Source organism: Macadamia integrifolia, chromosome 7 (genome assembly GCF_013358625.1).
Source record: "Macadamia integrifolia cultivar HAES 741 chromosome 7, SCU_Mint_v3, whole genome shotgun sequence".
In the NCBI taxonomy this organism is placed as follows: Eukaryota; Viridiplantae; Streptophyta; class Magnoliopsida; order Proteales; family Proteaceae; genus Macadamia; species Macadamia integrifolia.
Window position 1 is genome coordinate 1,100,922 of NC_056563.1, and position 12,669 is coordinate 1,113,590.

Genomic DNA, 12,669 nt, shown 5'->3' on the forward strand with positions numbered 1-12,669 from the left:
CCCCTTGGCATTTGACGACCAGGGGATACTATCTCATCTCATTAGGGTTGAACCCTAGAGCGTGTGTACACGCGCTACGTGCAGTATCGCGATCCCGCGGCGGGGGCGGAGGTCCATGGTACCTACAAAATGGTAAGAGTAAAAGTGAAGGAAAAGGGGAATTGTTCTTATAAAGATTAGTAATTTAGAAAATAATACAAGCTAGATTTGGCAATCCCTTTAGAAAATTAAAAGCAGATGTTGTGATCCTTTGGTAAACTTTTAGATTTGACTTGGAAGAATAATATTTGTAATTGTTGGGTTTTGAAATCAGTAGACCACACAATTATTTTTCTATGAGATAGTTTAAAAGAGAAAAGTCAAGCAATCAATAAAGAGTATTCTTGGAGTTGAGAGAGAGAGAGAGAGAGAGAGAAGCCCCTGACCTGAGTGTCTTTTGTCCACCGTTAAGAGAGAAGATGAGGCGGAGTGAGAGACTTGCGGACAACGGACAACGGAGATGGGAGAGAAACCTAGAGTCAAGAGCTTTGTTAGTTAAAACGGGAAAAGCATATTCTCAAGAAAAAAAATAGATAGAGAGGGAGACGCCCCTAACCTGAGTGTCTTTTGCTCGCCGTTGGGAGAGAAGACAAGACAGAGTGAGAGACCGGCAGACAGTGAACAACGGACAGCAGAGATGGGAGAGCGACCTTTAGGTAGAAAGGGGAGAGTGGGAGACGGTTAGGAACTCAGGGGCTTAGGGTTAGGGTGAATCGTGCAAAGAGATTTTCCTTCTTTTTTTTTTTTTTTTTGTAATTGTCTTGTTTGTTTTTAACTTAAAAAAAATAATTGCGTTCTAAACGCATTTAGAATGCAAACTTGTGCTATTCGCCTTTTTTATTAACTTACTCTAGGCAGTTCGAAAATCGGTGTTTTAAACGGCAAAAAAGCAGAATGGCGTCTTAAACATATTTTAAATGTGAATTAGCTAACAAAGGTAGAAACCAACCCTGAAATAAAGAGTAACTAAGCCTCTCCTATAATAAGGTGGACCTTTACATATTACCCATAACTAGGGCTCTCCAATCACTTATAGGTTCACTTTACACTATATATATTAAGGCGATTAATTAAAGCCCATTAATGCATTATGGAGTTCACTCCCAATTGGCCTCCATCCAACTAAGCATGACAATCAACACATTTCATTGATTCGAATTTACACAATAAATGGATTTACCATACACGATGAAAACATTACATCCTCCCACTTGGGCAGCAAGAAGTTATTGCTCCAACATGTAGATAGCTCATTTTGATACACTATATCCTCCCACCTAGGCAGCAAGAACTCATTGCTTCAACATGTAGATAGCGCATTTCGTAACCTGTTACGGTCCTGGAAGAACTAAACCCCATAAACCGGCTTACAAATGATGGGACCCAATAACATACCAACCCACATCAATTCTCATAGGAAACCGATGTGGGATCAGTCTCCACAGGCTGATATGGGATCGTAACATACCACCACGCTTCCGAACTCGATGTCCATGGTGGCCCACTCAAGATTAGGTAGTTCTTTCTAAGGGCTTTCACTCTGCTCCAAGGTTTCTGTATGGCGGCAGGTAGCCCTTTCCTAGCTACTCTCACTCTGGCACCAGGTCACCTTTCATGTGTGGGTTGGGCCGAGGATCGGCTGCTCTGATACCACTATTATGGTCCTAGAAGAGCTCAACCCACCGTCTTACCTATTTTGGAGAAGATAAGAATGGTAGCCAATGGAGAAGATTTAGGAATTAATTGGCTAATTTGGAGGTTGCCAAGAGAAGTCTTTTGAATAATCCAGTTGTCCTCATATTAATTTTAAGCTAATAAATAGGATTACTAACCGTTACAAACCTAATAGTTATCCTAACCTCTACCACATACTCCACGTATCCCACTCACACACAATAATTGAAAAATAGTTATTAGAACTCTTACCACTTCTTACTATTCATTTTAATATGTGATACATAAAATTCATTACCAATCCCAACTAGTACATAACATAACCCTGCTCTTATTAATGGACCAAGGAGGTCAACCATATACTACGCTTGTTCATGATTCGTTCATAATCATATTCACACTTGGTACAAACACAAGCTCATATATATGCCACTTTTAGGAATAAGATTTTATTTCAAATAAGTGGGACCCACATGGAGGTAGTCTGTACCACCCAATAGAACTCTTGGTCTCCATATCAAGTTGAAGTATATGAAATAACGATACAATTGATTTTTTATCACTAGTTTCAGACATGCAGTGCCAGAGATATGAGAGTTTTAATATTCTTGAAGTCCAATCTTGGCCAGGCCCAACCTAGCCCATTTTTATCTGGATCTGACCCAGATAAAAAATGAACTAGAAAAAAGGGCAAAAGATAAAACTCAAAATTTTCAAAGGGGGTTGATAATCAAAGTCCCCAAGTTGGCACGAGCAACCATCGATTGCGCTCACTCGTCTTTGGAAAGACATCTCCATTTTTTAAACAATTTATTGTTAGTGTCAAGGCCATCATATATAAGCCTCGATAGTTACTTAAAAGGGTCGGCACTTGAAGGCCCCCGACTTGACAATGAAGCATGTTCTTTAACGTGGGCTTGTTTTCGAGCCATCCACCCTCGTTGTCGAGTTATGTAAATTTTTTAAATATTTCACCTTCTTTTCATAAGAGATTGCAATGCCAAGTTTGCTTGGGGGCCAAGTTGGAAGCTTGAGGCTCATTTTTTGACACTACTTAGCCCCCAAATAAACCCTGCCCCCACCTTTGCATGAAATCTATATGGAAACACCCTACTAGACAAAGTTGTTATCCTTCCTCACACCATTGATGAAAACAACCTTGGGAAGTTCTTAATGAATGATTCGGATCAAATCTTTGATCCTATAACATGCCTAGGGGTGTTTGATCCCTTTCCAGCCTTTGCTTGGGAAAACTATGTGTTTTAAACACACATACACATATGTATATAATCTGTATAAATAAAGGAAAAGACGTTACAAACAAAACAAAAGAGTACCTAACCTCTTGTTTGACACTTTTGCAGGTGGGAGACTAATTTAGACATGTGAGGGCCATTTAATAGTTCTGGATTGGACTGGCACTCATCATCACTATTCTTGGGTCCCTAGGACTCTCAAATACTAAATGTCTTAGTGGGAGAAAATACTGAAAAATACTCAACTTTATCTCTTTAAGACTATGGGGGTATTTTGGGTAATTTTGGCAAAGCTTTTGTTGGGGTAGTAGGATAGAGAAAACTCCACTTTCATTAGTTAAAAGATGTTCTCCTCTTTCTATCTCTCCTCCCCTACTCAGAGCCTTCCTTCCAGAACTTACCAAATGTGGGGGATCTGTATTTATTGGAATGGGAGAATAGTACCATAAGGGCTACCTCTGGGCCTAGAGGTGTCTCAAAGTAAGTGCCAAGTGGGACCCTCTGATTGGCTTGCCATGTCTTTTGCACACGAGCCTTCCAATCATATCATAGCCTATTTTTGAGATCCAGGTGTTATTTGGAAGGTATTAAGATGAAACATCTAATGATGAAAAAATTGGGTAATGATTTGGCAAAAAACAATTTTAAAATTGGGCTAAAAGTTCAATTCTGGACGAGGGGTAAATTTGGTATAAGAGTAGCTAAATCAATTTTTTATTTTATTTTTATATCATTTTTAGGGCAAGGTTTAAAATGATGAAACACATTGGAATATAAGTTGGGTCAAATCGAAGAAGTTTTGAGCAATTAATAATACCAAGGGCATTTTGATCATTTTATCGACAAAACCCTAATTTCTTTGAAAATTGGTGTCACCTTTGCACTAAGGTTAATTTAGGCTGAATATGTTAAAAATCGTCTATCCAATGAGTTTTTTCCAATCTCGAAAATGTTTGGTTCCAAAAGATGCACTATGATGATATGGTAATTTTCAAGGGCTAAGCCTTGATTTCTTTGACATTGAAATTTTCGATACATACCGTGAGATACAAACACAGGACCCTAAAGATATAATATAAACCACTGATCAGAATAGACTAGGTGAAGGCCGAAAGGAGGCAAAAGTTTAGCAATTGCTGGGTCAATCACACCAATATGAGCTGAAAATGTGGCAATAAATGTCATCCTGATGTACTCTAAAGAGGTTTTCATGTCAACTGAACTGGGCTCATATTGCCTCTTAAAGAACCATTGAATCTCATATCATGTGACATCAAGAAGGTCAAAGCTTTCAATTAGGTTTGCAGCGATAGGAGAGCCAAATTAGATGTTTGGCAGATTTTGGCCGTATGGACATAAGACAACCTTGAGCATCTATCTAAAGGTCTTATTAGAAGAGGAGGTTTTAGTAATAAGTGTATAGTATAGGGTAGCCCAACTAGGCCATCTACTTAAAGTTATAATAAGGCCCATACTTGGCCCTAGATGTTGGTAATACTTAGCCCATCTTCAAGCCCCTAATCTGCCCCATATATAGTCCCCGACCAGCAGCTTTGGAGGGGATATTGTGGCAGAATTGCCACGTGTGAAGGATATTTAGTACGTTACTATTTTGTCATAATTCTATTTCTTGGTGCAAGTTTTAGTTGCTACTTGCTAAACCATTAGCAATGTAACAATTTCTATTTTGATGTTATGGCAACAAAGATCTCATTGGAAGTTTCTACTTTCAACTTGTAATCTCTTCCATCATTGTTGACATATTTTCTAGGGTGACACAATTCAGTGTCTACAACTGGTGAAATATGTGATCTTGATTATTTCTCATTACAAGGCACTCCCACCCCTTCACTCCTATGTCTTATGTTTTTTTTGCCTTGTGCTATGTTGATGGTAATGCCGAATATGGGATTACAAGTCAAACTTTTTTCATACCATTCCATCTTGAAATGTACATCTTTTTGTATTTTCTTAATATGATATCTTGCTGACCTTTAGTCAAAAAAAAAAAAAACCTATAGAGTGAGAGAGAATATTAGCATTGATGGGACAATCCACCTTATTGTTTTAGTTTTTTGTTTCTGATTTTTTTTTTTTGTTTGTTTTTGTTTTTTGTTTTTGTTTTTGTTTTATTTTGTTTTTTGTTTTTGTTTTTGTTTTTGTTTTTATTTTTATTTTTGTTTTTGTCTTTGTCTTTATAAGAATTTTATAATATCTTTGTGATATTAGAATGGATTAAAAATCTCCACGAATTATATGATCTGCAACCTACTAAAAGTTGGATCACTTTTGTATTTACCCTTTATTTTTCTTTCGAGACGTTGTTTTCATTATGGAGCTTGTTTTATGCTAGTATTCTTTTTAGGTCTATTTCCCTCTTCTTTCAATAAGGGTTAAAGATGTCATTTCGTAGAGGGAAAGAAAGACAGAAAGATAGAAAGACAGAAGCACCGGTGCCAGCCACGTTCCTAGACTAGAAAACATTTTTCTTAATCTTAATGGGAAAAAGGTCCCTATCAGTTTGGCATAGGCAACGCTAAAGTGGGTGTGAAAGACCATTGTGCCCTTCTCCTCCCGTGCACTGAAGATGCTCTCTCGTGCCTCCTCGTTGGCCCAACACGCTGGTGTTGCCTGGGTTAGACTGGAAAAATTCTTCTATCGTTTCTTAATATAGAGAAAAGTTTCTTTCACTAATAACAAGATTTTAATACATGGATAGAGAGCAGAGTCGTGTCTTATTAATTTTGTTCCGATTGACATTCAAAATATATTTAAAAAAAATAAATTTAGAGAAAAAAGAAATAAAATAAAAGGATAGAGAACGCTAATTGATTACGTGTTTCATGCACTATCGAGGGGGCAATGGGAGCACAATCCAGACATCCAACAAATCATGATCATCATTTCCACCACCCCTATGTCCAGGTAGGAGCGCACGTTGACGAGTTCTTTTCTCCTAAAGTAAAAAATAAGAGAAAAGAACACCATCGGGTCGTGTGGCCCTTGCACCCTGATATAAGGGGTGTAAAATTACTGTTCCACCCCTTGTAAAGTAAAATCCCTTATATGTTGATGCCCTTGTGCACAATCACGTTCATGCAAGGCCACACGATCAAGTGGTGCGATCAAACCTATCAACTCACCTTCCCCTTTCCCTACTCCACCTATTGTTCTAAATCATGAATTGGTGACTGGAACGGTCTGACTGGAATAGGCCATTTGATCTGAAAACCCACCGATTCATGAATATTCTGATTCGGAAGAAATCAGAATAGGTCACAACCCATTCCGAGTCGATATGCCGACTCCAGATCCGGTTTACCGAGTTTTGAAACCCTGACTCTACCACGCCCACTCCTCATTCTAGTCCATTCCCCTGCTTCCACAGGAAGAACCATACCACCTTTGTTGGCAGCTCCGCCTCCGCTTCTTACAACATCAAACTCATTTATCCAGTGAACTAGAGATTCAAAATCTTTGATGGACTTCGCTTCTTGAGGTGGAGTATCATGTCCGTTCCAAACCAACTGCGCATTCTCTGGAAATTGAAGAATGTCATCAAAGCAGACCCTTCATCTGCATGTGATGCCATTCTCATCACATCCTCAAGTCACAACCCTTCTTCTTCACTTCCCCTTGGAATTAATCCAATTTGATGTGAATCGAATGGCGTGAGCCAGAAATGGGTGTTAGGACTTGAGAATCGGGATCATTGATTCCAATACTAATTGGCAGATTCCGTCAATTCTGCACCAGCTTACAAATGTCAATTGAGGGATAGTGACAAGGGAGTAGGGGACACAGTCGTCCTTTTCGGTTTATTGCGTGTACGTTCCAACTTTTCATGAGAAGAATTTCTAGGTCTTGCTGCACAAAAGTCAACACCTGATGTCCACGTGGACAATTGAGATCACTTTATAGTCTCGTTCAAACGGATAACGTGGTCTATATCCATCTCATAGGTCAAACACGTGAGTTGGGGAGAGTGAGAGATCGGACTCCGAAGCTCTGTGCTAGGAGAGATGGCGAAGCTTCATTCCAGTCTCCCATGGCAGAAAATCGAGGAGGAAAGATCAATTGTTTCGCATTACAGAGTTCAAGTGAATAGGTTTTTATCTGTTTTAGTGTGTCTCCTCACCATTATTCCGTTCTCCAGATCGAATCAACTGGACGGGGTGAGTTTGATAAGCTTTATTATATGTATTGTATCCTTTAGTGGTAGGGTTTCGATTTGTATTTCTGAGTTCTATGTACTTGGGTTTTGATTTGAATAAAGTTACAGTTTTGTGCGTTTGGAGAGTCAGAGTGTGGATCGTTATCATCCACGAAGCTCTTGATCAAGGGAGGAACTGTTGTAAATGCTCATCATCAGGAAGTGGCCGATGTCTATGTGGAGGATGGGATCATTGTTTCAGTACAACCTAACATCAAAGTATCATCTTTATCTGCTTCAAACCTATCATTTTAGATTTTATTTAGTTGTATATCATTTATTTTGGTGATTTATACTACTAACCATTTTGACTAATAAGATCATTAGTATTTAGACTCTCCTGATTTGATGGGCTGTGCCTCTTTCCTCTTACTCTCATCTCTTCATTCCACCTTTTCTGATTGGACTTCTTTTTTCCGTACTTTGTTTTGAATGGATCCATGTAAGCCGATCCCATTAAGTTGGGATAAGGTTGAATTTGTTGTTGTCTCTGATGTAACAATATATTACAGTCTTATGGTAAATGAATTAGGCTAGTGTTTCTTTGATAAATATTTTTTTTATAAAGAAAATAATAATAATAATAAGAAAGTGTGAGGATGGATATGCTTACAATTAGTTAGGGAAAACTGGTTACCCAAACGTAATATGTAAGGTTAGAGGTTTTTCTATACCAATCTCACACTATATGGAATATACTCTATGAGTGGTACTTAGCATACCAAAAATAAAAATGGTGCAAATATTTATTATAAATATATTATTAAATACTATATAAAGTATATGCTTAATTGAGTATTAAGTTGGATTATGCCTGGCAAGGCCAGGCCGAAGGCCTCAACAGAAAAAAGGACTTGAAGCCTTTTGGATACGTAATTACAGTTCTATTTTTTAGTCTGGTATGTATATGCTTCTCTGCACGTAAGATGAATTGATTATTCTTCTTTCATAGTGCTGTGGTTATCACCACATCACTATTGGCTTTTGGAGAATAATTTACTTTACTTAATGATAGAACTTATTTTGAATCTGAAAATATTTATTTTCTGTTCACAGGTTGGTGATGATGTTTCCGTGGTTGATGCCACTGGGAAGTATGTCATGCCAGGTGAAATTCATACTTCTTACACAGAAAAATAGAGAGAATTGGGTTCTTTTAATTTCTAAATCATGTAATATATAGTCATAAAACGTTTACCTGAAGTTTTTTAATATGGGTGACTTCTCAAAATATTTGAGTTGGATCTACGTTTTGTTATTTCAGACTCAAAACTTGTTGCAACTGAAAGGCCCTTGTGTATTTTTTGCTGATTGCTTGGTACTATTTTCTGTTTATATGTAATAATGTTCATATGAGCACTCAAGTACTATCCTTTTTTTTCTTTTGCTGATTACTTGGTACTATTTTTTTTTATTATATCTTCGGTTTCTATCAGATATGTGCCACAAGCTATGGACTTCAAACCCACCCTTGATTGTCACCAATTTGAAGATTTTGAACAATAAAGATTCAGCGACGCTGATCTCTTATTGTCCAATTTATTATATATTTGGACTGTTGGAAAAGAATATGATGGAGTTAGATCCATGTAGCAACAAGTTGGTTTCGGAAACCCATAACAAACCAGAATCACAGACTTGAGGAAAATTTCCAGAATTCAAGAGAAATCCCACCAAACTAAATCAGAAACTCAGATTTGAACAAAACTCTGGTCGATTGTTTAATAAAGATAAACAAGATATCAAAATCTCATATTAATCTAATGTACGGATTTCTGAGCTTTGATTAAATCATACCTGGACAAGGATTACTTTTAACAGAATCGTAGAACCAGATTTCAGGGGATTCTCATAAACCAGTAACTGATGGTCAGATTTGGTCTAAAAACAGATCAGAGGATCTATTAACAGAGAAATACTCTTGTAAAATATTAAACTAATATGATGGTCTGACTATCCTAGTTGGAAAGTTTAGCTTGGACAGAATCTACTACCAATACTGTACTGATCTTAAACGGATTTCAGAAGCAATAACAACTCAGCCTTTTTCCCAACTAAATAGGGTCGGCTACATGGATCTGCTAGAGGGAAAGAAACAAGAGAAAGAAGGAAGAGAGAAAAAGAGAGTGAAAAGAAACAAAGTAAAGCAACACCTCCGGGACATCCCACCTACAAATGGTCGCAACACGTATCTTTGTCCTCTGAACAGCTCTTATTGATGTCATAGTAGGATCCAGACCTGGCCTCTGTAGTATTTTCTTACCAACTCATCAATGTTCATTTTAGGCCTGCCCCTAGCCCTTTTAGCTCCATCCATCTGGATTTGATCACTCCTCCATACTGGAGCATCCCAAGGCCTCCACTGCACATGTCCAAATCACCTTAAGCGACATTTTCGGAGCTTTTCCTAAATCGGGGCAAATCCCAAATCGGCTCTAACCCGGTCATTCTTCACTCTATCTGTCCCAGCTTTGCCACACATCCATCTCAGCATCCTCATCTCTGCCACACTCAATTTATTTATGTTACGCTTTGATTGCGTAGCATTCACCCCATACATCACAGTTGGTCTGACAACCGTCCTGTAGAATTTTTCTTTTAGCTTTAGAGGGATATGTTGATCACACAGCAGTGTAGATGTACCTTTCTACTTCATCCATCCTACTTTAATTTTGTGAGAAACATCATCGCATATCTCACCTTCCTTGATAAGTAAATACCCAGCAGGAACTACAGAATATATCTCTGAAATCTGACTTGAATCGAAACAAAACTGATATAAATAATTGACCTGTAAACTGAAGAGGAAATCGGAATAGGAAAGGATATGTACTATGGAATCACCACAGAATTCAATCAAGGCAACAAGCTATACTTTTTATTCCAAAAACAGTGGCCTCTTTGAGCCTTATAAATGCTTAAATAGAGTACTACTATTCCTGAATAGTAGCCGGCGCCTTGTGCACTGGGTTGCTCTTTTTTTTTTCCTGAATCATATAGGGCTTAGGAAAACCTTTCAGCCAATGGGAAACTACTAGTAACAGATTAAAATCAAAGAAAAACAGCAATAGGGAACCCCTACATCATTCTCCCCTTTTAGGGTGCCTCAAACAACTTAAATTGTAACAAATAAAGGGAAAGATAAGAGTCCAACCAGGCTGGAACTCAACTGTAAAAAGTATCAAGATAAAGTAAAGAATAACAACTTAAAAAACTACTTAAAAGGTGTCCCATGATGGGAAAACTGCTGGTGTTTCATAGATGACCCAAAAGTAATGAACCAGCCCCACAACCAAGTTTAGGACTGAGTCAACTCAATTGAGTTACTGAGTTGAGTTGCTTGATTACTCTTGAGTTGACTTGGGCTCTTTTTTTTCTTTGTACTTCTTTAAGTACCTTTGACCTGCATTAAAATATCTCTACTGTACAGAAAACATCCTCAATGGTTAAAGTCTTGGTTTGGGATGATTATTGATGCATGATTTCATCTTGGTTGAGCCTATCATAGTGGGGATGAGCCCTTTGCACTGTATGCTATGGGTACCAGAGGCATGAAATATGCCTTTTATCTTCCACCGTGTGAGTACTTATGCATAAAAAATATCTTACAATTAGAAGATTTAAGTTTGGGGGGAACTCTGTTGTCATATGGTTTGACTCCTCATGTCTCTGTTCAACGTCAACACATTACCTTGTCTAGTATAGTAATAAGACCAGGATTAATGACGACAAAGTTAAAAAAATTTCTTGCTATTTAACAGGTGGAATTGATCCTCACACACATCTAGGAATGGAGTTTATGGGTACCGAGACCATTGATGACTTTTTCAGTGGTCAGGCTGCTGCATTGGCAGGGGGAACTACAATGCACATTGACTTTGTCATACCAGTTAACGGGAGTTTGACTGCAGGTTTTGAAGCCTATACAAAAAAGGCAAAAAAGTCATGCATGGATTATGGTTTTCATATGGCCATTACAAAATGGGATGAAGGTGTTGCAAGAGAGATGGAAATCATGGTTCAGGAGAAAGGTTAAGTCATTGTGTCATGGATTGATTGCAATAGAAAAATGTTCTTGTATTGATGACCGTGCCCTTTTGATATATAGGTATCAACTCTTTCAAGTTTTTCCTTGCCTACAAAGGGTCACTTATGATCAGTGATGAACTTCTATTGCAAGCCTTGAAGAAATGCAAGTCTCTCGGTGCCTTGGCTATGGTTCATGCAGAAAATGGAGATGCTGTTGCTGAAGGACAAAATAGAATGATTGATCTTGGTATTACCGGTCCAGAGGGACATGCGCTTTCAAGGCCCCCTGTGGTAATTAGATTATCAGAATATACTTTGTTTTTCTTTCTCTGCTGGATCAACCAACATTTAATCAGAATCCCATTGAGGCACTTAATTATTTGGTGTGTGTGGAGTAAAAGTTTTTCAAATGGGTTGAAATCGTGGATTAGGAGATACTAATCAAGTATGCGGTTCAGGAGATTAGGCCGAAGTATTGAATTTGCTTCATTACTTGCAGGAACAACACAATATATGGTTGAATTGTTCGTGAAATTAGTTAGAACTTCGAACTATCGACAACATTAGTACCTAGGATTTCTATACGCTTGATGGCAAGAAATGCTGAAGGTATAATATATCCAGCTGAAGTTGAAGAGGGATATACCAGTCTTTTCTAATAGGAAAGGACAGGCAGGACATAACTTCTTGTTAAATTCTTATTTAGTTGGAAGTGTCCTGGTGATGTCTAATAAATATGAAGGATGCTTACTCTACCACTGTGGTTGATCTCTCGTAGAGGTCAGAAAGCAAGGGTAGCGAATTCTCTGACAATCTCTGCCTTTCTTCTCCTCTTTGCTGAAGAGAATGCCCCAAGAATATACTTGCTTGCTCCTTGTAGACTAGTGCTAGTAGAATGGGATAGCCAACTTATTGGAATTACCCATGCTTGGCTGAAAGGTTAGATAACCTGCTTGAATTTAAAGAAATATAGGTTGTCTTGTGTAGAATTGTTTTTTCTTTGTGTAAAGAAATCAAGACAGATATGAAGAGTGAAATAGCTCACAAATATCTGATGGTTTTGCCCTAGTAGGAAGCATTTAGTACACTAACAGTCCCTAGTAGGCAGCATTTAGTACACTAACAGTTAAAGCCACAAAAATTGGTATTACTAGTCAAAGACTTTGTTCTTGCAGCTGTCAACATAAATTTACAAATGTAATGGTTGCTTGTTCATTTTATAATGTCCTTTCTTGTGGAAAATTTGCTTCAGAACTTCCATAACCCCATCATTTCTACGTTAATGACTTCGAGTATAAAGCATGAGGTGAAAACAGGAATCATGTATAAAGCATGAGATGAAAACAAACAATCATGTGAATTGCAGAATACGTCATTTGTTGAAGGTTAAAGAAAACTAGGGTTATGTAGAAGGGTTTGGTGGCCTAATGTTTGATTTTTGCCCCCCCCCACCAAAAA

General features: G+C 37.9%; 1 protein-coding gene across 1 annotated transcript in view; it reads left to right on the forward strand.

Moving 5' to 3' along the window:
• The first annotated feature begins 6,606 nt into the window (after positions 1-6,606).
• LOC122084493 (dihydropyrimidinase-like) overlaps positions 6,607-12,669 on the forward strand; it is a 27,262-nt gene continuing 21,199 nt past the window's right edge. The window contains exons 1-5 of the mRNA XM_042652776.1: positions 6,607-7,144; positions 7,246-7,401; positions 8,239-8,290; positions 10,944-11,213; positions 11,291-11,502. Coding sequence (XP_042508710.1) covers positions 6,992-7,144; positions 7,246-7,401; positions 8,239-8,290; positions 10,944-11,213; positions 11,291-11,502 — 843 coding nt within the window. The 5' untranslated portion in view covers positions 6,607-6,991. The remainder of the gene's footprint in view (positions 7,145-7,245; positions 7,402-8,238; positions 8,291-10,943; positions 11,214-11,290; positions 11,503-12,669) is intronic.